At 45.7% G+C, this 24,356-nt stretch overlaps 3 protein-coding genes across 7 annotated transcripts in view; 1 reads left to right on the top strand and 2 right to left on the bottom strand.

The window, feature by feature from the left end:
- The window catches only part of LOC309397665 (integrator complex subunit 6-like), a 322,886-nt gene that overhangs the window by 92,551 nt on the left and 205,979 nt on the right, over positions 1–24,356 (bottom strand). The window lies entirely within an intron of this gene.
- PHF6 (PHD finger protein 6) lies at positions 570–13,976 on the bottom strand. Of its 5 annotated transcripts, none has more exons than XM_081964181.1 (11): positions 13,732–13,975; positions 10,157–10,329; positions 9,655–9,756; positions 8,162–8,295; positions 8,001–8,044; positions 7,249–7,409; positions 6,990–7,133; positions 6,386–6,490; positions 5,996–6,129; positions 5,287–5,416; positions 570–2,449 (listed from the first exon to the last, which is right to left on the bottom strand). In XM_081964181.1, exons 2-10 carry the CDS (start codon positions 10,292–10,294, stop codon positions 5,287–5,289), a joined length of 1,092 nt encoding a protein of 363 aa, XP_081820307.1. In that variant the 5' UTR covers positions 10,295–10,329; positions 13,732–13,975; the 3' UTR covers positions 570–2,449. The 5 variants fall into 5 exon arrangements, with proteins under 5 accessions (XP_081820307.1, XP_081820308.1, XP_081820309.1 ...); XM_081964182.1 differs by lacking the exon at positions 570–2,449 and adding an exon at positions 2,465–3,267 and having other exon boundaries at positions 13,732–13,976; XM_081964183.1 differs by lacking the exon at positions 570–2,449 and adding an exon at positions 12,151–12,200 and having other exon boundaries at positions 3,387–5,416; positions 13,732–13,976.
- GPC3 (glypican 3) overlaps positions 21,961–24,356 on the top strand; it is a gene marked incomplete at its 5' end in the record, with an annotated part of 100,014 nt that continues 97,618 nt past the window's right edge. Inside the window, 2 exons of the mRNA XM_081963901.1 lie at positions 21,961–22,086; positions 23,768–23,877. The remainder of the gene's footprint in view (positions 22,087–23,767; positions 23,878–24,356) is intronic.

The following is a 24,356-nucleotide window of genomic DNA, read 5'->3' as shown; positions in this document are numbered from 1 at the left end:
CACCAAATATTGATTTGATTTAGATTTCTCTTTTGTTCATTCACTGCATTTTGTTTGTTTATAAATGTTTACCACTTCCATTTTTGAAAGCATTATTGGTTTACCGTATTTTTTCACACCTGCCTAAAACTTTTGCATAGTACTGTATAGATGATATGAATAATAAAAAATAAATAACGATTATTATAAATTATAAATGAGAAATGAAATCTAGACCCCAGCTGACTAGATGTCTCTGGCCGACCCTTTCCCTAAACCTGGTTACGCTGAATCCGTGTTTGGGTAAAAAATGTCCCTTAACAATAATGAAATATAGGCAGCCTCCTTTTCCCTTTTTCATATAGGCCAGGATGTTTAATTCTTCCCCATGGTTTTGAAGGTTTGAAATGCTTTCAGTTTTTTTTTAAAGGATTGGAAAAATGTGTCTCTGAAGATAGGGATTTATTTTTATTTGAATCCCTTACAAATAACTCAAGGTAGTGGACATATTCGGAACCTTCCTCTTCCTATTTTTTTCACAACAACCCTGTGAGGTGGGCTGAGGGGGGGGGGCTGGCCTAAGGTCACCCAGATGGCTTAGCTTTCATGGCTAAGGCAGGACTTGAACTCACAGCCTCGTTTTCTAGCCTGGTGCCTTAACCACCAGGCCAACCTGGCTAGGTTTGCTGTCTCTTCCCCTTTGCCAGTCTCAGGGTCCCGACTAGGAAACCCTGCTGGAAGATCTCAGAGCTGTTAAGAATTAAAAATCCATTTCATCTGTATATTAGTTTGTTCCGAAGGTAGACTATGGTCTAGGTGAATAGAGGGCTATGAAATTGGTAGACCGAAGCACAAAAAAATCCTTCCAAAGATAGGACTTTTTTTCAAAAAATATTTGTGCTGTTCTTCTGAATGGCGGATGCCTGGGAATAGTGTCATTTTTTTTAATTAACAAAAAAAAGTGTTCAATTGCTTTTCTTTATGAAAGACATTTGACCTGTTGCTTATACTGCCTTTTGCTTTATTCATGCAGAAACCGTTGGTACAGCTTGCGTGTGTGTTGCTATGGTTCTCTTGGCGTGTGCTAATTTGCACCCACTTGGGAGAACACCTGTGGGCTGCCAAACCCATTGATCGAGGACTCTGTCCTTTGTTCAGCAGGTAAGGCAAGAAGGTCTTGTTAAATATTATCTGTGTTTCTGGTTCCAATGGTTGCATTGGTAATTCAAAGCCGTTAGTCAACAGGAGGATGAATCCTACCATCCTTCTACGTTTAAATTTGCAGAGTTTGCTTGCCCTGAGATTGCTAAACAAATGACTGCGGGATCTAAAGAGGCAGACTTCTACCTCTCTTTGCAGCCGTACATGGACGAATATGTATTATATTTACCCAAAGTTCTCTTCCAGATGCCTACATTAAATAAAGTGGTGATATCCTTCAAATTACTCATTGATACTTGCATCATTGTTACCAGATGTGCTGGATCATTACTTTTATTTCCTAATATGTTTTGGCAACTATCTGTTCTAGGTCTTATCTTCATTGTTATCTGCTCTCTCTTTGTTCTCTGCCTATATAAATTTGCTTTTGGAGAGATCTGAAATGTAATAAACTTGTAGTTATCATCATTGCTTCTGTGTCTTCTAAAGAATAAAAATGACAGGCTCCATACAGTATGGAATAGAACATATCTTATGTTTCAAGAGCAAACCCTTGTTCTAATGTGGCTGATAATTCAAAGAAATAAGGAATTGTTTGGAGCATGACGACACATATATTTTCAAAAGATCATTGTTTTTCCAGCAGAATGAAGGCAAAAGTCAGACTTTGTCTGAAACCCCCAAAATCCACTTTTCTTTATATGCCCATGACTGCATTTAAAATAAAACCTGGATTAGTTCTAATCCAGTTTTTTTAAAAAATGCAACAAAAGCAGAACTAAAGAGCTTTTTAAGAGAAATACAGGTATTTCTGAAACAAGTACAACACTATCATTGGGTCAGAAATAAATCTTGCCATGTTTAGGATGGCATATTTCAAGTGAGCACAAGATTACCGTACATGCCTTATGAGCAGGGACTTCTACCTCACATACTTCCTCTTCATCTGTTGCCTCTTAGAGATAAATTTTAGACAATAAACTTTTTAGAAGCAGGGACGATTTTTTTATGCTCCTAAGGAACACACACACTGATAACACTATACAAATGAATATTTACAATAGTATTGAAGACTTGGTGGGAAATAATAGTCTGTGGAGCGGGTACAGTAGACTAAGTTCCATTTTTCTGTAGGGCTCTTTTGTCCTAGAAGCAAAAGTGTTGCTTAGGAGAAGCTATGTTCCAACTCAGTTGCTGTGACCCCAGTCCAGGGAAGTACAAAAGCAGATTTACATCTGCAGCAGGGCTTGATGAGTATAACATGGCTGAATATACAGCATGCTGTCAAAAGATGCCTGTAGAAAATTCCCTGCAAGCAAGCAAGCAAAAAAATAATAATACAACGGGCAATGAACTGAAACAGGACCTCTTCTGAATCCAACAGAATTTACTTAAAAGGTTTTACATATAGCTGCAAATGATCGATATTGATATTTTCATTGCATCTTTTTCTCTTTAAGTTATTTATGTATGAGTGCTCCCCCACTGCACCCTCAGCAAAGATTTGCTAGCAGTGAGTTGGAAGGGAAACTGTGTTCTCTATGGCATTAAAAATGACAGCATTTGCATGTAACCAATTTTGCCAGTCCCAGAAAACCAAAAGGCTATTGAGCAGACTCAAAAGACGACCCTTACAACTGTTAGGATGTATTGTGCCTTTAGTTCTGGCAACTTTGGTCTACTCAGAGGAACACAGAAAGCAGAGTTACACCTTTTATTGTGAAAGGCCATTTTTGTTTTAAAAGCAAAACATCAGTGATGAAATTCTAATATTATTTCAGGCAAATTATGGAATCTGATCATTTCAACACTTTACCCTTTTATGAACTTTGCTGTGTGGAAAGCTACTGCAGATTGAAATAAGACTGGAAACAGAATTTCCCATTGAAATGGCATGTATAACATCATCCCATTTTTAACTAAGTCCACAAGGCAGAGTTTCCATAGCTGTCAGCTTTTCTCGTGCATATCAGAATTAAACAGGAAGTTACAATGAGCGTTCATGGTCTTCAAATCCAGAAGAGAAAGAATGTTCTACCGATTAGTCCTTTTAAATAAATGGAATGGAAAAGGGAACTCCCAGTGTGGCTTTTTAAGTAGGTGAATCAAAGAACAAAGTATAGATGTCTGAGAAATAAAAATGAAAGAGGGTACTGAGATCCTGTGAAAGAAATGCAAAATCTTTACACATTTAAAGACCACAACACAACTCATTCTTTTGAAAAACTGCACAGCCTGCTAAAAAATCTATTTCAGTACAAGTGGCGCCTTTAATTTTGAAAGTTACATTACAAAATAAAAAAAAATTGGTCAATGGCATAAGAGCAATTAACAGATTTATTTTTATACACAACTTTCCTACTAAACTGCATTCTTCCAGGAAGTTTTCAAACCCAAATGGATTAAATTCCAACTTGAGAGCCTTAGAGGTTCTATACACAATAGATGAGTCCCTCAAGACAATGAAATGCATTTTTTAAAAAAAAAAGCAGACAAAAGGTTAAAAATAAAAAAAATAAACAAGACTTCATAAACAAAGATATCACAGAGGTTTTTTTTGCAGTATCAACTGCAAGTGAAAAGTTCTCAGCTTTTCATCCAACTTTCAGCCTGTTCCAATCTGCTGCCTTGAACTGACATTTGAGGGATAAGAAAAATATCTGAAGAGTGAAATTGGCAGTTTGCTAACAACTTTAACTTTGTTTTTAGAATAGGTTCAACCAAAACATCTGAAGCAATTACAAGAAATATCAGGATTCTATGATGTCAAAACTGGGATGTTAAGACTTAACATAATTTCAGCCATCCTTGCAGGTTAATAGCACTCACTGATCTGCCAGTAAACTTTGATGAAATATCAAAACATTCTCATATAGTGGTCACAAGACACAAAATAATTACTGACCTCTTACCTCAAAAACAAAAAGACAAGACTCGGTGTCTTATTTCATTCTTCTTACAGCATACAGGATCTGTCTGTGTGTGTGTGTGTGTGTGTGTGTGTATTACACACACACACACACACATTTGGAAAAGACTTGTGTTCTACACAGCACAGAGCACTTGAGGTATGATGTCCAATAGAGGGGATTGAATTCCAAAGTGAGCATTAAGCAGTAACTTGGAAATCCAAGAGAAATGGGCCACCACTGAACACTCCCAGAAGACAACACCTTGTTTTCAGTTACTCCAGCCACAGGGTTCAAATAAAAGGAGATTGGAAAGAAAGAAAGAACCATCACAGCCTTTTGGTATAACTCTCTAATCTCACACCTTACAGTCAGCAGTGGCCGGAGCGGTCTCCGGGCAGTAGAGTCCTCCCAAAAGAGCCACACCAAAGACTCAAAGCAGGTGCCTGGAGCTGAGAACTCCAGCTTGGCCATTGGCCATTTTGCAAAAGGGATCAGTTCATTGCCTTCTGGTCTGCTTCTGTAATTTGCATGGGAAGGATAAACGTAAAATGCACACATTCTACAGCCGTGCTATTGAAACAGGCACATCCAATTTGTAAGTAAAAACTTCTGACGGTCGCTGTGTTCACAAAGCCACTGAATGTTTTCCAAATCTGAGAAATTTAATTCCAGGTCCAGGAAGAGAATTTACTATTACATCATCTGCCACAGTGTTGACATGGCATAATTTACATCTCATTGATATTGTGTTTCTCCAGGCACTGCAGATTACCTACATAATATTGACACGTGAAACAACAACTGCTGAAGGCTCATCATACACGTGAACGTTTCTGGCAGTTCAAGGATAGGAAAAAGTTACTAAGCATTAAAAAAGGTTAGTAGTTATGGATGTCTTATTCATTCCCAGTTTAACTCAGTCACTTGAAACCTATTTAATAGATGATGAGGAAAAGATAAATTTTAAAATAGTCGAGAATAAAAGCATGATCAAACGTAACAGCAATATTTATTGACCGATGAGTGGAGTCTTCTTTAGAGTTAGATGAATTTGAGAAATCTCCCCAGGTTTGGGCCAAGGGGCTCCAGTTTTTTTAAAAAAATAAAAAATAAAACAAAACCAAAAACCACTTATTGGCATATGCTCGGCTTAAAATGTCTTACCACTAACAACAACTACACCAATTGTACAGTGGTAACTCAGGAGGAGGACTGGCAGGTGACAACTTCATACCTAATTTCCATTGAGCTGCTGCTGAGGAATTGCACTGTGATCAGCTACCGACTTTGCACGGCTTTTACTTTCTCGTTCCTCATCCTCTTCATCTCGTTCGTCATTTCCACTATGGTTTTTACAATAAAGCCTGGAGAAAATTTGAGAAAGGGTTGTTATGGCAGTTTAACCAAGGGGCTGACCTGGCAGCCTGTAATCTTAGCCAAGGCACTCCCTGGCCTGGATTTCATGCACCAGGCTGCTAGGTAACTTGGGTTAGCACATCAAGTAATGGCAGTTTATTCAACTTCTACTTAGATGAGGCATCTGCTATACATAAGCCCCAATTCTCAACATCAGCTACCTAGGAAAGGTTCAGTTAACAGCTTGAAAGGAGGAAACACTGATATTATTGCATTAAAAGCCACATGATGAACTCAGGAACAGTCACAAAAATGCAGCACAGTCTTCTACAAACATGTTGTCTCATGTCCTATGTCAATCCTAGAGCAGCCCATGCTTCCTAACCAATCTAAACAAATGTAAGGCAATCTCCAGCAAGTATGCTTTCCAGGCCTTGACCTGAATATACTTCTTGATTTAGAACTCCTTCAGCTGATTCAGTACACCATTAGTTTTTACCAATGTCCTAGGTTTACAGATTTTTTTTTAGAAAGAATAATGTAGCTGCCCAGAATCAAATGCACAGAGAGAGATACAACTCACTTACTTGTAAATGCCCCGTGACATGTTTTCAATGTATTTTGCTTTGTCCTGCACTCCACAATGGTAATGGTAAGTCTTGATACAAGCTTTAATTTCACATCCAATCGTAGCGCCAGACTGACTACAGAGGGTACACTTCTGTCACGAAGAGAGAAATAACAAGAGAATGAGGAGGTGGAAAGGCTGAGCCTTTCCTCCAAGCTGAAGGTTATAGGCCAGCACAGGCATAACAGCAAGACTAAAACCTCTGCCTAGCCGCCACTGTAACTGGGCCATTCTGGTCATGTGCTCACCGTGAGAAAAAAGGGAAAAGGGACTCCTACGGGCATCCCTCAGATCTTTGCATGAGACAAAACAGAGGTGTAACATCAAGTTTCAAACTGAAAGGGCATACCATTCTTTTTCCGCGTTTGATTTCTTGAAGTACAGTTTTAATATCAAAATCACCAAACTCTGCCCTGGAAGTTGTTGTCAGTTGCACAGTACCAGAAGAGAACAGCTGGGAAGAAAAAGAGACACAAGGCTTCAGAAGCACAGCTGAAACTTGGCTTCAGGCAAAAACTAGGGAAGCTCTGGGGCCAGAAGGCTTGACTAGGGAAAGGGACCCGGAGGGGAAGCCACCCAGATGCTATGCAAGACTGGAGGGCCCATTTCTTGAGTGCCTCCCAATCTCCTTTGGTCTGACAGTCAGGCGCTGAATCCCCTGTGCTCAAAAAGCCTAATGGCTTACCTATTCCCTGCTTGCTACCGAATCAGACAAACGCGTAACACTAAGCCATCTTTTAAAATTACAATTTTAAAAAAAGAGTTAGAATCATAATGTTCTAATTCAAGGTTAGTGTAAGAATGACGGAGCCTAACAAGGACAGATGAAATATTTTGGAAACTGCTGGCTGAGTAACTCTGGGAGTTGAAGTCCACAGGTCTTAAAGTGCCCAGGTTTGATTTAGGACTACCCAGTGAACCAGAAAAAGGGAAGACAACATTCTATTTCTCACCATGCACTTGTAATGTGCTGCTGCCTTTTTGGCATTGAATATATGAAGCTTCCCTCTAGCTTCATTTTCTTCTTCACCTGCATGACAGAATCCACATTTAGGTTTTGTATCATTGGGGCTGCTTCTGTGGGGTGATCTGTCTCTCTGAAAGAAAAAGACATATAATATGCCAGAAAAACAAATACGGTTTCCAGAGAAGGCAACTGAGAGAGAAAGCCTGGTACTTCTTTGAAGGGATTTTAACACACAAACTCCTTACATAAGAACCGCTTTCTACGTCATCTGTGCCGTGCGAAGAGGTTGACCGAGCATCTTCCGACTGCCCTTTAAGGCTTGTCTTTCTGGGCCTTCCTTTGCGCCCCCTTTTTTTGGGAGGAGACGGATCCAGATCATGTTCATTTAGTCCTTCTTCTAAATCTGCTGGAGGGGAAAAGGGTAAAACACAGAGACAAGCAACTTGAACGGTTTGACTTGTGATCCAATTCTGTAGACACCCTAGAAATTCTGGGGCCCCATCTCAAAATAGCAGCTCCATTTCACCATTAAAAAGACCAAAGGCTGCTAGGAAGAAGGTTACAACTATCAAACCAAATCTTTTATTATATCCATCCTGATTTAGAGGTGGGCTATTAATTCCTATATCCCTCTCTCTGCTCACTTCCTGAATTGCATCTGAGCCAAAAATTAAAAAATTGCCAAAGCAACCCAATTCATCTTTCATCTATCAACATACCTTGCAAGCACTCCTACACAACCCATTGCTCTTAAAATGGGTTGACTACAATTCCCATCCCTCCCAATCCATTCAGTTGCTGGGGATTATAGGAACCCTAGCTGAGTGTATCTGAAGGGCATACGGTTTGGGGAAGAACTCTCTAGAAAGGAATTTTAAACTGATTCAAAGACAATGCTTGTTTTCATGACCACTCTTGACACTTTTCAGGGAGGGGAAAAAACCAGAGTGTTTGATCCAGAGAGCTAAGAACCATCACAAACTGTGTATAGCTTTACCTTCAGAATTGTGTGGTGCTTTCTTGTGTTTTCGACATAATATCCTAGGAACAGAACACAAGAGAAAAACCAAGTTATTTAACTATTCTGGGGCTTTAGCTAAGATGGCAACCATTTAAAAAAAAGTGCTGGATCCCTTCAATTTCATGAGACATACTCACATATATATGCCCTGCGAAGGTTTCTCTCGGATTTGTGCTTGATCATGCAATGCACAATAATAGTGATACGTCTTGTGGCAGGTTTTTACATCACAGCCAATGGTTGCCCCTGGGCAATGGCATAGGGAGCACTTCTGAAAGAAAAAGGATAACGACCCCATTAGGGCTTCTGTTCTTCCGGTGAACAGCAACAGAGACGGGGCGAGATAACCCGGCCTGCCCTTTAACTGCTATTTTAAAATGAGAGCAGGCAGGGCTCCAGTTACAGCCCCAAAATGAAAAGTGGAAGAGCATCTTCAGAAGCCGGGCAAAAACATTCCACAGCTGACCTTCTACCTAGTATCTGGGAGATAACCACACTGGACATCTGGCACAATTTAACCTTCTGGGAACTAACTGGCCAAGAACCACAAGCCGGGATTTCTAAGCTTCTTCCATCTCCGGATTCATTTTGAATGGGCTGATAACCCAAATCACTGTCTCCAATTCTCAAGGTCTCTTCCACTGAGATGAGAATAGTAGCTCCCACTTCACTGGAATAAACGGCGATGCCACCACTGATTTTGATAGAGCCAAAATTGTACTGCATCTACCAGAAGAGACTGACTGTGGGGCCCAAAACAAAGCAAATATTCTCTGTCTAAGGGCTTGAACTTTTTTGACAAAGGACAACGTTTGTGTGCACAAGGTCGCACATTTATCTGCTGGCATCTCTGCTCAGAGGAATCTCAACTTCTGGTCCACAATCTTAAAAAGCCACTGTTACTCAGGGTTCCTAGGCAGCAAGACCACATAGCTTCATGTGTTCATCAGGCATTTCACCTGCAATGTCTCCCCACAGGTGAGTATATATTAAACGTTCTGCAGATATGACAACTGCAAGATTGGTCCACTGCTTATCTGATTTGAATATTATATTAGTGGCAATGGGGGGGGGGATTTAACTAGTCTGCTGATAAATTGTGTAAAATCTCACATGGCCTGGACCCTATTACTTTCATGATTGCCTTTGTCCACGGTCTGCCCCACATTCATAGATCTTCAAGGGGTTGTAATTTGGAGCTCCATCACAGACATATTTAACATCAAGCTTTAATCGTGCCTTTTTGGTGGAGCAACTTAGGAGAAGAGCTAAAGCTAGCACCTCCCTGGGCACAGCTTGAAACATCTCTCATAAAATGCTCTAAACTACCCAGAGCTCCAGGTACAAATTGGCAGCAAATAAAAATTTAAAACAGTCTATCCTTTTCAGAATATCTGATGACTTCTGCTACCATATCATAATACAATACACCCAATTCTTTGAAAAGCAACTACAGAGCTACTTCTAAACAGAAGAATAACTTAAATATCCATTTCTTCCACATGACTGGATCTCTACACCCATATAGTTCTTACAGTTTTATTGCGTGGTACAGGTTTGTACCAAGACAAGATTTTAACAATGAACATCCCATGTTTAAGTTCTATTACTACCAGCAATGCTAACTTACCAGTTTTGTGCCTCTTTTCATTTCTTTCTGTACATCTTCAATGGAAAAACCTCCAAGACTCTCATTATCAGTGTGTGAAGACACCAGAGCAGACGAGAAAAGCTAGACATACAGAAAAACGTTACTTAGAACCTTGTTGTGCTCTTGCAGGTTGGAATATATTCAATCCATCTTAGGTGAGCCCAGTGCAGGAAAATCTTTGTCACCGTCGCAAAAGCATATGAGACTAGCAAGGCCATCTTTCTGAAATTGCCTCTCATGCTTCAATGTAACGGACACAATGGGCAGTCTGGTCCTCCTAGGGCTAAGGCAGACGTTAGCTCAGGAATCAGACATAACAGCTCGGCAGAGGTTAAAGTCACATGAACACCAGCTAGGCTAAATCACATGCTAAAGGCAACCACAGAGGCTTCTGGGAGAAGAAAGAGGCAAGGAAGAATTGTACACCTCTTTCCTCCTCTGCAACCACCTGCACTGGCCCCCCCTCACTCGTGGGACTCACCATACATTTATGATGGGCTGCCACCTTCTGGTTTTCAGAGAGCAACAGCTGCCCACATTCATCTTCTTTGTTGGATCGGCAGAAGCCACACTTGCGCTGCCTCCTGGGGCCCTTCTTCTGCCCAACGGTACCCGACATGGTTTTTAAAAAATGGCTTGAATTCTGGCTAAAAGCTAGGAAAAACAACCAACAGAAATGTTACTTTTATTTACTGAAGTGCATGGAAGCTCCTCAGTATCCCTCATCAAAGCCAGCTTTCTCATTAAGCACCCAAAGGGAAATAGGAAGAGGTGTGACTCCTCTAACAGACCTGCTTGCTTCCAAAAGTGCATTCTACAAGGGGAAAAAAACTGTGACTCAGTGAAAAACAATAATTCTCCAAAGACAGCCTGCAAAGACTACAACTGCAGCGCAGGAGATGAGATGTCACGATCTTTGGGCTATGGGAACAAAGCTGTCCATCCTTATTTTAAAGTTTTCTTCTTTTCGGAATGTCTGAAAGTGCCCATTGTATCCAAATTCTAGAAAGCGGGAATCTGAGAACGAATGTACTGAATATGGACATTATCTTTGCATTCAAAGATAGAGCCGTAAGTAGTCAATTTATATACAAGAGAAAGTTGGCTTACTGCCATGTTACAAACATTTTTAAAGGAATAAAAATTAGTGGAAAATTTCTCCCCCAAACAGGAAAAAAAATCAAAACAAAATCATTCCATATAGCGATGTCCCAACGATGAGTATCTGATTCTGGATCCAGACACATCCAATATGGCTGCTAGCTGCTGGTGGCTTCATTCAGTTTTCTGGGCGACCCTCCCCACAATAATGCTCTTTGATGGCACATAATTCCATGCCCTGAAAGAGCCTTAGGTCGAGGAAGCCAGTGCATGGCTCTGGTCTTGGTAACAAGGGTACTTGTTTTGTCTTGAACAGAGATTCATGTTTTTAAAATAACTCTACACAGCCCTAGTTTACTGGCACCAGGTTCTCCGTGTTCTTTCCCAAACCTGTTTTGTGAATGATTTGGGTCATAGCCCAATATATTAGAAGGGTTCCAGAGAGCAGAACATGAATACATTCTGATAAAATAATAATAATCCAGATATGCATTTGTGGTTTTGGTACTGAAAGCTCATTTGACAAGTTCTAAGCTAACAGTGGTTTAATGAAAAAAAAGCTTAGCAATGTTTTCTTCACTGTGGCAACACAGCCTCACCATCACTGTGAGATGCATATTAATGTGACATGAATTCCAGAAATATTTCGCACACAAACCCAAGCCTTACCTTCTCACGCACAGCACCACTCAGCACCCAGCTAAAGACATACTAGACCGGGGCCTTCCATAGGGCCACTAAGCTGAGGACATCCTTCTAACTTTAGCTTTGGAAAAACAGGGCTGTCTAGGGAAGCAAGACTATCTTTGGTGCAAGAGGCTTCCTCATAAGAAGGCAAGCTTGGTTCCCCTCTCCCCCCCAAAAAATATCAGCTGCATGGTATGCCCTTCGGGTAGCCTCCACTGCTTTCCGAAATGGATGGTTCCAAAAGCAAAGGAGGGGGGAGAGAATGGTCCTAAAAAGACAGCTCCACAGCAGCCGGCTTTATTCAGCCCCAAAGGAGGGAGGGCAGCAGTGATGTCACCTAAGCTGAGGGCAAGGAGGGAAATTCAAGAGCTGGTCCACATGCTGGCTACGTCTGAGCTGCCAGTCAAGCCTTAGCATGTCCCTTTTCCAAGAGATTCACGCTTCCTAGATCTCAAGAAGACCAAATACCTGGAGGAAATCCAAGGTATTGACTTATAGGCAAGCTTTCAAATATGGGTTTCTTGGATTTGCAACCACAGTTGTAACTGTGGAACTTTTGCCACAATAGATACACTGTACCAACCTCATTTCAGAAATATAGAGCAAATAGCTAAAAATAATATTGTTCACTCTATAAATAAACACTGTAAAATCTGTTCCTCTACATGGCTAGTTTTGTCTTCTCACCCTTAAAATCTCTTTCAGGTCTCTCGATTATTCAGATTCTCGACCATTCACTGCAGTTAGAAGGTAGAAAAGACAGGTCCCCACGGCATCACGTTAGCCTTAAAAACTTGCAGAACACAGGTAATGACAAAGCCAATCCCCCCCCTCAAAATATGATGTTGGACACATGGTTAACCGTGTGAAAAAAACATTAAATACTGGTACATACTTTCACACCTATGCAGGTGTACAGGTGGCAGTGCAAAAGACCTCAAATGATTAGCAGGCTCATTTCTTGAATTAACCAGCAATGGAGGACAAGCCTCAGAAGTCGAATGCCAAGTTGGCACGTTATTCAAAGGGCATCTCGATCAGCCCACAGAGCCTGCGCATAACATTATTTCACCCCTTGCCCCAATTTCCTACAGCCACCCAGACATTAAATCAAAGGAGAGAACTTGGGTCTCTTGTGGGTTTGGGCACAATCTTTGAGAGCCCAACGCCTTCCGTGGTTCTTTTGCAGTCGGAAGGCAATACACTCAACTAAGAATGCAAAGCTCCCCTTGGCCTCCATGAGATGAGAATAAGGCCACGCTGGCCAGACTCCAGGGACCACCCCCTGCAAAGGTGGGAAGCGGGGTAGAAGCACCATGGGAGCAAAGGCTTTGAGTCCCTTTGAGCCCTTCAATTACAGAGTTTAGGAGCGACATAAGACATGGGAGGGGGCCGTAGTAGTAAACAATGGATTTAGAAACAGCATTCCGCCTCCACCAAAGCCACTGGCACCCCTTCAGCAGGGGAGGCTCCAGTTCAGGGGGGAGCACTGTAGGGAATGCCCTGCATCCAGCTGGGCTGGGCAAAGCTGGTGTTTCCCATTAGATCTGCCACAGGGAGACCCCACCGGCTCACCTGAGAAGCTGCAGCTGCTGCAGGGTTGCCCCAAGGGCCCAGCTCTGCCAATGGGCCTTTTCCTGGCATCCCCACCTTAGGAGGCCATCCTGTGTCCGTCCTCTCCTCCAGGCTGCCTCCGACACCCCCCCCCCCTGCAAAGGAGCCCCCAGGGAGGCCGGGTGTGGGGGAGGCAGCCTGGAGGAGACCACGGACACAGGATGGCCTCCTAAGGTGGGGATGCCAGGAAAAGGCCCATTGGCAGAGCTGGGCCCTTGGGGCAACCCTGCAGCATCTCAGGTGGGCCGGTGGGTCTCCCTGTGGCAGATGGGAGAGTCGAGGGAAAGTGCCAGCCAGGACACAGCAGAGCCCCCACCCCACCACGCGGTAGGTCTCTTCCCCCGAGCTTGGCCTGGAAGCCCCCTGCCCAGGGCTCCTCAGCCCCCTCCCCTTGGAGGCAGGGCCCCCTATCCTCCTGAGAAGCCTCCTGGGCAGGATCGGGCTCCCCACCCCCGGCCCTCTCCCCGGGGCCTGCGGGGACCCCTCTACCCCAGCAGCAGGAGGGCTGGGCTGGCCTCCCCGCGGGGCTGGGCGGGTCGGAGCTCCCCGGAAGCGGCGGCCCATCCCTCTCGGACCCCTGCCCCCCAGGGAAAGGGGGGAGGGGGACGGTTTCCATAGCAACCTCCCGGGGTGGCGTCTGGGCGTGGGACTCACCGGGCGGCTAAGGCCGAGGAGGCCGGCGCAACCGGGGAACTCGCGGGAAGCGCCGCTCAGAAGCCGACCGGGACCTCCGCCGCTCGCCCGCTCCCTTTCATTCGGAGGGGCAGCAGGAAGGCGACGCTGCGCCGCGGAGCCTGACGCCAGCACGCAAGGGACGTACGGCGCGCCGCCAGCGAGCGAGCGAGAGAGCGTCGGCCGCGCTACCGGCGTCTTACGTCACTTCGCACGTCGCCCTCCCTCTTTCCCTCCCCTGGCGGATGCCGTCGCTGCGCATGCGCCTAGGGGAAAGGGAAAGAAGGAAACGCCCCCAAAAGGCAGCGGGAGGGACGGTCAACGAGGCGCGTGCGTAGAAGGCCGCGCGACGGTTGGGATGAGGCCAACATCCTATCTCGCGTGTGGAAGGAGAGTCGCGCGTGCGCATTTGCTTTCGCTTTCCGGGAAGGGTTGAAGCGGCGCTTCCGCGCAGCCGCATCGAAAAGGAAGTAGGTGCCCCATAAGGCCTCGAAGCAACTGAGCATGCGCAAAGGTTCCTCTTGTTAAATTTTCTTTAATCCATTTGGTGTCGGACTGCTTTCAAACGCGCTCCAATCAGCCGGGAATTTAAATGATGTATTTAAAATATAACGGTAGTTGTTTCGTTGCTTTGAAAAACAAAACACAAAACCACGCGCCCCTTTACATACAAATGAAAAGTAATGAAGTCCCGTGGTGTCTGGTGCCACACATGTTGGGCGTGCAAACACGTGTCAAGGGAAACTCGGCGCGTTTAAAACGTGCGGGCTTTTTGTGCTGCAAAGCAACGGCGTTTCTCGAGCTGCGGAAGGGCTCCCCCTCCTGGCCGAGGGCGGCCATGACAAGCAGACTGCAAACACAAGAAATGGGTGAGTGGGTGGGGGTAAAAAAAACCCTCCAGGAGGACATCTGGACATTCTCAGTCATCCAAAGGTGCTTTTTCAAGGGGCAACTGGACTTTCTTTGTTTTCCCTTGAAGACGTTTCCCTTCTCATCCCAGAAGCTTCTTCCCCACCATCCAGTCAGAGTTGAAGAAGTTTCTTGGATGAGAAGCAAAACGTCTTCAAGGGAAAACCAGAAAATCCAGTCTCCTCTTGAAGAAGCACCTTTGGGACTCCAGGAGGACTTTCTTCCAGGCTTTTTGCTGGCTGAGGGATTGAAGTCCACTGTTCTTCAAGTAGCCAAGTTTGAAAAATGCCTCTTTTATTCTACTACAGGATTGAAATGCAGGGTAGCCACATAACATGCATTGGATGCAAACCCCTCCAACTTTCCACCTGATGGCATCTTTAAAAGCAAATGTGGTTTCCCAGCCCTTTGCAAATGCTGACATGACACACCCAGGCTAACTTCCACCTGCCACGCTTGATCTTCATGACAAGTGGAAACTAGGGTTTAATAGGATTTGCTTCCTTATGTCTTACTACCGTGGCTGATTGGACAAACAAGGATGAGCAAATTTCACAGGTAACCTGAAATACGGACCTGCCTCTAGTGAAGCAGGACCTGCTGGCTTGATAGACAAGGAGGAGCATTTACAAAATCCAGACTGGGTTTACATACCCCACTAAACTAAACAAACCACGTTTGAAGGCTCTGAATGCCGAAATCTCACAGCCTAGCCTACCCCACAGGATTGTTGTGTGATTAAAACAAAGTCAGGGGGGAGGGAATTGCTTTTTCTTGAGGGCTTGCATACAAAAACTCTGGTAATTGGTTGGGGCGGGGGAGACAATCAGCATTTTGCATTGGAAAGATTATTGTGCAAAAGCGTGAAGAAGGATGCCTGCTGGTTTTGCAAGCCAGAGTTAATTAACTGCCCTCTTTCTAGCCCACTTGCCACATTCTTTCTATTTCCCCCCCTCCTCCTCTTTTTCACACCAGACTCCCCAGCTGGGCAAAGTTGGAACAAAGCTTTTTCCCTCACTCTTCTTGGGGACAAAATGGAAAGCACCTTGGACAGGCTACTGTGACATTTGCACACAAAACAATGCAGGAGATTGGTTTTTTCACTGTTTTTAAAAACTTCCCATCTACTCTTGCAGACTTTACTGGGGTCGGAATTTCCATTGCTAAGCAAGGTGGTTGTGAAATGAGTCACTGCAGTTGTTAAGTGAATCGCGTGGTGGGGAACTGGGATTCCCTAAGACAGGGGTGTCCAAACTTGGGAACTTTAAGACTTGTGGACTTCAACTCTCAGAATTCCCCAGCCAGCCATGCTGGCTGGGGAATTCTGGGAGTTGAAGTCCACAAGTCTTAAAAGTTCCCAAGTTTGGACACCCCTGCCCTAAGACCAGGGTATCGTTTGCCGTCCCTTGCTGTTAAATGCACACCAAAACTGCGAAATTGGCCATACGTTTTTCACCATAGGACTTTCCAAATAGTAGAAATTTTACGTGGGTGTGCGAATATTCTACTCAGTTCCTCATTGTGATCAAAATTATTCCTCCACTACGATCGGAAGAGACAGAAAACCAGGAATGCAAAATATGGTTGAAATCTTGCAAATGTTTGCCAAACTCCATCCTCTCTCTTGCTTCCCCACCTTTGGGAACCTTTTAAAAGCCAGCCTTTTGCTCTAAAACCTTTCAGGGGCCGGAGACAAAAGGCTGCCCTCCTGCTGACCTTGGAACTGGGTGACCATTCTGCGCCAGAGGGACCGGGCGGGGATGAAGGCAGCCTATTGACCTATTGATGAAGGTGCCCCAGAGAGGCAGAAGCACACAATGAAACCCCAGCTCGACATCCCCTTCCACTCCCTTTGCCTGTCTCTGTACGGCAAAATAAGGAGAGGGTCACAAAAAATCTCTTTTTGCAATATTTATTCAGGGCAAGAACGTTTGTTTGCAGCAATACCCTGAGATGTGGTCAGAGCGAGTTTTGGGTTGCGAAAAAACACCGGGCGGCTTTTTCTGGGGCATAAAACCTCTAAGAAATAGATTTGCGGCAACACTCTGGTGCTTTGAATGATTTCATTTTGAGAAAAGGGTCTTGGAATTTCGGAGGTTGGCATTCTCTGGGTATGTAAGATTGAAAAGGAAGCCTTTTTTTCCCCTTTGTGTCAAAGAAACACAAAGAAGACACTTATTTGTGGAATAAGTCACAATGGACTTGGATATATGAAAGCCATCCACTGTGTTTTTTAAACTGCAACAACTGGGAACATTTTGTCAGCCGCACTAGGTAGGTAGAGCCCATCATGAAATTATCTTTGCTTGAAGTCTAAACTACTTTGCTTGAGATGGGCTCTAATATGGGTAGTCTTCAACTTACAACTATTAATTTAGCAACTGTTCAAATGGCTCTGAAAAAAAGTGACTTATGACCAGTCTTCACACTTATGACCATTACAGCCTCCTCAGGGTCATGTGATCAAAATTAGGGTGTTTGGCAACCAACCTGTATTTACAGGGGAGGGGGGGCACCCTGAGGTTATGCGATTACCAGTTGCTCCCTTCCCTGATGGTGACATAGTTTAAAAGCACACCAAAAGTAAAATAAATATTTACATTTTAATTCTAAAACAGAACTGACTTTGCTTTCGCCCAGAGTGAAAACAAAAAGTAATATCTAACAATAGTCACAATAATAACAAAGTTGGGAGGGACCTTGGTGGTCTTCTAGTAAATCACCCTGCTCAAGTAGGAGACCTTACACACCATCCAGTCAAATGGTTCTCCAACATCTTCTTAAAAACTTCCAGTGTTGGAGCATTCACAGCTTCTGGAGGCAAGTTGTTCCACTGGTCGAATGTTCTTACCATCAGCAAATTTCTCCTTAATTCTAGCTTGGATCTCTCTTCCATTGCTTCTTGACTTATCTTCAGGTGCTTTGGAGCATAGATTGACACCCCCCCCCCACCCTCTGTCATTGCCCCTCAACTATTGGAAGACTGCGATCATGTTACCCCTTAGTCCTTCCCTTCCTTAAACTGGACATACCCAGTTCCTGCATCTGTTCATCTAAAGTCTTTGAGGCCATAAATGTTCCCCTTCTTTGTTCTACAACTTGTTGCTTTCTTGGATAGCAGCATAAGAACACGATACATTACAAATGGCTGGGTATTTTTTTTAATGTGCTTTCTACCCTGCTTGAGCCTCTGTGCGGTTTTAGGCTGTTAGAACTTGTGTGTGTTTGAACCATCCTTGCAAATTACCAAATGCAGGGCTTTTGTGTTCTGCTGGCTCCCCTCCCCTCCCCCAACCCCCCTTCCCATACACACTTCCCCCAACCCCCAGCCCTACATTCTTCATTGCTTACAGCAGAAGGATGCACTTTGCTTGACCTTTGAAGCCTCTGACCACTGGGAATTCAAAAGAGTGGAGACACCAAGAGGTACCATTGTCCGGCCAAATGAGCTTCTCCAAGGGGCAAAGCAGCTAGATTCCACAATCAAATCCCTGTTTGCTGGAGCATTTCCATGAAAAAAGCAGGCCAGATAAATGGAAGATTCCCCCGTTTCTTAAAAGATGCAAAATGTCTCTCTCTAAATCCAGGGTAAACAAAGGAAGGAAGGGAAGGTTGACTAACTGAGTTGTGATCCCCCCCCCACATTCAATTACAAGACACAGGGGGGAAAAGTCCCGCATGGTTTGGGGAGGGGTAGTTTCTCTACAAGCAGGAAAGGCCAAAAAAAAAAATCCTTGCTGAAATAATCTTCTGTTGCTCTACCAGAGCTCCTGGAGACAACCCTCTGCAACCCTCATCCACCTAAGCTCAGGAGAACTTGCTTAGAATGGGTTTCAGCAGGGCTATTGTAATATTGGAAGATGCCTTCAAATTGAAGGGATCCACTGAATTCAAAACACTTGGTCTACTTTTAACATAGTTTAATGAGCTCATCCACCCACTACTGTTTGTAAACATAGTCTGTTAGCTTAGGCATGTTGTCCCAAGTGGCCAATTTTGAATCATGGAACATGAGAACAGTCCTTATCTGGCGCACTGGTTCCAGGTAGCCTTCTTAAATCCCAGCCAGGGCAAACGTGTTTTACTATTTATAAGGATTCCTGAAGAAAATATTGCATATTAATTTGTGGGGAACCAGTTAAGTCCAAGGAAGAGCAACATGTGGCATGTTTGCAGGGCGAATCAAAGCACAATTTTCCCACGGGGAAAAATTGTGAAAGCAGAAGTATGCTTAATGATATAAAAGTGACATTTTGGCTACAACTTGGAACTCAGTTGCAAAGACAGGGAGAACAAAATATACAATGATAAACAGTTCAACCACGGCAAACATCTGAGTTATAATAAACAAACAGTCACAGAAAAAGTGATTCCAACTTTTGAATGTACCCACTTTACACAAAATACAGAATATTGGTTTTTTGAAAGTGAAAAGGTTGTTAAATCGATTAGAAATGGGCTTATTTTCCAACAAAACTGCAGACAGCAAAATGTTCATAAATTAATGTGCAACGTAAAGATGTTTGTCACATCATATCTCTAAATATCACATCCACATGAATTGCAACAGAATTCTCCCAAAATTGCACTGATATTCTAAACAAGTGAAAGTAGATGGTACCAAAATATTTAATAACTTTTAATTTTCATCTGCTCATGACAATGTCTGCACACTCATTTGAGGGTGAATCAGAAAAATAACAAGAGCAGGAAAAGGATGCTAAAAATCTGTGGGAGTTGATGTTTTCTTTAGAATGGTCCCTTTTTAGACTGCTCAGAAATTGAAAGCTGAGCAGAAATGTATTAGGGTTTGTGAGGATGATCTTTGTTTTTGGCAAGACTATCCACTCTTCAGTTTCACCAACCCTCAAAGTCACTTTTCTCCTCCTCAATTGGGTATTTCAAGTAAGAAGTGAGATTCAAATGAAGTTGCAAAAATTATCATTGTTCTCCATTTTTTCAAGATAAAGGGTCTGCCTTCATCTTTTGCAGAAATAAAATATTTGTGCTTTCCCCTTGTATAACAGAGGATTTTAATATACAGCATTTAATTTTCCCTGTGAACTTTCTAAGTTATTTGATGAGAGATGAGAGGCTGGGTTCTAAATTCTTTATAGTGATGAGTAAAGAAGAGAGGGATCTGTAGCTGTATATTCTAAATGAGTGAATTGTTCCATCAATTAAGCTACTGAGGTTATCAATGCTTTATTTTCAAAGGTTTTCTGTTCTGGCTGAGTAGTTCTTAAGACACTTTATGCACTAACTATAGCAAATATATATTCCCAATGAGCTTTATCTGATGCTAGTAAATGGAGAAGGATTAGGGCACTTCAATTTCGGGATGTTAAAGTTCTCAAAATTCTGGCATCTGGGATTGCATTAATTTTTTCTCTTCTAATTGATGAGTGAACTCAGATTTGGGTAAATGTGTTTCCAAGAGTTCTTTAGGAACTGGAGGAATCAAACTTGGAGAAGAGAAACACAAAAGAGCATTTTTGTTCCTGCAGATGTACGGGTGAAGGAACAAAATGACATTTCTACCTTGTTCTTTCTCTCTTTAACCCAGAGCCTTTGTTGAAGGCATCTTGAATTTGGGGCTTAAATTGGCCCCTTCTTTTGTCAAATATTCCCAGTGAAAACCCAATCAGGAGGCAGTTGCCCAAAACTCTTTGTTCTCACCTAAACTGTCTTTAGAGGGTAAAAAGAGAAATTAAACAGTGGAGAGTAACAGCTAAACAAAGGGTATTTACATAAACAACATAATTATTTACTCATTTCTTTGGGAATTTTTCCCTCTTCATAAAAAAAAAAACAATAGCTAGAATGAAGAAATGTATTATTTTAGGATGAACTCCCTTCCTTTTAATTTTATTTCCTCCTTTTAAGGAAGTTTTCCTTATCAATTTCAAAATCAGAGGAAAGTTGCTGCTCTCTGAGGAACGTAGACTTTAAAAATACAGATTTCAGATTATTAGGATTATTTGAAAGGAGGCCAGCTGCCAAGGCTGCAACTTTCAAAACAGAAAATAGGCAGTTTTGAGAACTCCACGAGTTGCATACCCCACAATTCTTGTTAACAAAGAGATTGTGAGATACTTTTCATGTTTAATTTCTAATACTTACCGGTAAGATATATAAATAATTCTTTAAGATGTTATCGATGCTATGCTGTTTTTATTGTCCCCCCACCCTTGAAACAATGACTACTAAAAGAAGGCAGAAACCTCTCTGGCCACGTTGTAGGTCTTCTACGCCCCACAGTCATATTTTCTTAGCAGCGAAACTCACAGGTTTATTTTTATTTTTGTCCTTTTAATTTTAAAGATCGCTGGTGCCCATTTCCCCCGGCAAAAGGCAGCGCTTTCCTTGCAGGATTTCCCCGCTGCAAAGCTCTCTTCCCAAGGCAGAAAAGCAGATTTTTCCCTCGGTGGGAAGGTCGGAGGGGTGGTCTGGGCAGGGGGAGGGGAGGTGACGGGGTTAGCAGCGCTTAGCTTTTAGCCCCAGCCTGACCACAAGGCTGATTTTAAGGGGTGGGGGTGGTTGCAGGAAGAGGCCATGCCTTTTGCAGGACCAAGGCTCTGCTTGGGTGGGGGGACGGAGAGGCCGAGGGTCTCTTGTTCTGCCTTTTGAGGAGAAGCCGGGGGGGGGGTGTCGGAGAGAATAACATGGGCTTTCCAATGGGGGGGGGGTCCGAATCAATGCTCCGACTGGGAGGGTTGCAAAATAAAGGAGGGGAAATGAAGTGGCCTCTTTCGCCTTGCAAACGGTGGGTTTTTACGCAAAGCGAGGTTGCGCACTCTGCGAGGGATTCCTGGAGAAGAGGAGGCTGAAGGGACAGCGGATCCCCTCATGGGACCCCGCACATTTGCTCCCGGTCTCCAGTGGGGAGAGGCAGGATCCCTTCGCCTTCCTCCCAGGAACTTTGGGTAGGAAGCGCTTTTCGCCCAAGTGCAATTCGGCTTGATGGAGAGGAGCTTGGTTGCTTAGGATCGGGGCTCGGCCAGTTTCGAGCCAAACCTGCGGGGAACTCGGAGTCACTTCGGCTTCCCCACCCAGGGGGGCTCCAGTCCTCCCCTTCAGCCCGAAGCGACCCCAGCCACCTCCACCCGAGCGCTGCCCGCCCCTCCCCCAGGCATTTAAAGCGCTGCCTGCCCGCCCGCCCGCAAAGGCGCAGCCGGAGTGCGCTGGGTGTTGGGGGGGGGGGGCTGATCCCGGCCTGCCATTGGCCGAGCCGGAGGGAGCCGCGGCGGCAGGACACAATTAATTATGCTAATGAGCGGGGAGCGGATATACGCCCTCCCCCTCCTTTTTGGGGGCTGGTTGGCGAAAGGGGGACGCCCCGCGCGGTCACATGACCGGCTCTTCGCGCCACTTTCGTAAATCTGCCTTTCCCCCCCCAATTCCAGCCTTTCGCTCCGGAGCTCCAAGGTAACGTCCTGCCCTCGCGCGCTTCTGCCCCGCCGCAGCTCCCGCCGGCCCTCGCCAGACTGGGCGGCGCTGCACCCGGGAGGGCCCGACGGGGATCACAAAGCACCTGTAGGAGTGCGGCCACGCGGGACGGCCCCAGCTGCGCCTCGCCCCCTTGCAGCCTTCCCGTGTGGCTGCTCCCCCCCCTCCTGAGGCTCCGCGGCAGCGCGGGGCAATTCAGGCCCGGGAGGGTGCGGGAGAGGGCGGTCGGCGAAACCCCCCCGAGACCCCTTCTGGGCTGTGGGCTCCCGGGCATCCGGCGCCTCTCCTTGCAAAAGTTTTGCAGCGCGCCTGCTGCACGCCGGGGGGGGGCGTCGCTTGCACCCCTTTTGCGCGGAGGGGGGGCGTTGCTGGCGGGAAGGGAGCCCGACGGGGGGCGGCCGCGTGCACGAGGCGGGGCCCGACGGGGGCGGCGCGGGGTCCGGGCCACGTCTCCATTGTTGCGCCCTGCACATGGCGGGGCGGGGCGGGGGCGGCGTGTCTCGGCCCGTCTTCGTTTGCCCGGCAAGGGCGCGCGGGAGGGAGGGAGGGGGCCGCGGGAGGGGCAGTGCGCATGAGCGCGCCCGCGAGGCACCACGGGGCTGGTAGTTTCCACGCGGGCACCACGCGCAGGAGGAGGAGGCGCCGCCGCCCCGGGACCCCTCGGGCGCCGCTGGCCCGGCCGAGCCCTGCGCCCCGAAGTCCAGGGACGCTCCGCCCGGGAGCTCCCGCCAAGCGCCTTTGCAAACTTTTGCGGGTCGGCGCCGGGCTGGGGTCCCTCGTGGCGGCGGGACAAAGGGCCCCGCGGGGGGGGGGCGCTCCGTGGACCAAAGCGCCTCCGCAACGCCGCGCGTACTCCCCCCCCCGGTCGGGGGCACACGGGTGAGTGGGCACAAAGTCCGGACGTCGGGCGGGCCAGGCGGGGGCTTTGGAGCCTTTGGGGCGGGGAGGCTGCCCGGGCTTGGCGCGTTTTCGCCTCTTTGAATGGAGGACTCGCTTTCCCAGAATGCTCCCGTCCTCCCTTTCTCTTTAATCGTGGGCGGGAGCGCGCCTGTTCGCGCGCTGCCGGGTCCTCCCTTGCACGTGGTGCACCGTGCAAGAAGCTTGGCGGGAGGGGGGGCGCTCTCCTGCGCGGGGGCCAAAGTGGCCGCTTCATCTCGGCGCCCACGGTCGCCCTCTTGCAAAGCTTCGCTTGCGGGGCGGCTTTTGCATGGAGTCGCGACCCTCCGCCGGTTGCCTCTTCCTTTTGCACCCGCGCTTTGAACTTTCCGGGCTGTTTCATACCTGGCCAAAAGTTGGTGTCTCCCCCCCCCCCCCCCTCCAGAGGGAAAGAGCGCAAAGTCGCCTTTTTACCTTTTAGCCCGAATGTGGCCTTTGCAGTTAGGGTCCTTTTTGCCCCAGGGGGTTGATGGGTGGGGGAGGTTCTTTCTGGGGAGGGGGCTTCCCATACGGCAGCACAGCATGGAGGCGGCTGGGCGGAATTGGGGCCCATTGTGAAAAGGGGACATTTTCCCACGTGGTTTAGGACTAGCAGGTTGAAGGTGCTTCTAAGCCTGTTGAAAACCAAGAGTTGAGGGGACTCTGTGCTTCGGATTCAGAGAAGGTATTTGGGATCCCAGATCTAACTTAATCTTTCATAGTCTCTTCATTTCCACCCACAGAGATGTCCACATTCTTGAGTAGTTAGATGAATATCCAGCCTCTTCTCCAGAAGACCCAAGAGAAGTACATAGCTTGGCCTCCTCCAGTTCTCCACCACAAGAACCTGATGAGGTAGGTTGGCTGAGGTAGGAGAACTGACCCCTATGCTTCCATGGGTGGAAGTAGATGTGAAGATGAGTCCCACTTCCTGGTCTTACCCTGATCAGTGAGGTTGGTCCATGTTTGTACAGAAGAAGTGAAAGATCTCATGATGTTCTCCTTCCTTCTTTGAACTTCTCTCCCTCTTGGCACAATTGGTTCTTTCCCCCTGGTAGACCCTCAAACCTGGCTCCAGCGTAATCTTTAAAAAAAGCTCATCTCCGGATTGAATTCATTGGGCATAGGAGTATTAGAGGAATAGTTGGTGGCCCTCTCCCATAATTTAATGTTGCATGTTTACTATGTTGCATGCACATTAATGTTTCCAAGAATGGTATTCCTATCAACGTATTGCTCATAAGTTTCTTATATCATGTATCACATACTCCTTATTGATATCTGGATCCTGGCCGTGTTTTGCAGGATGGAATTGAAAGCTGTCTCACCCCCCC

Source organism: Natrix helvetica, assembly GCF_964273705.1.
Source record: "Natrix helvetica genome assembly, chromosome: 11".
Taxonomy (NCBI): Eukaryota; Metazoa; Chordata; class Lepidosauria; order Squamata; family Natricidae; genus Natrix; species Natrix helvetica.
Note: the sequence above shows the minus strand (reverse complement) of the source record. Positions and strands in the feature narration are given on the sequence as shown.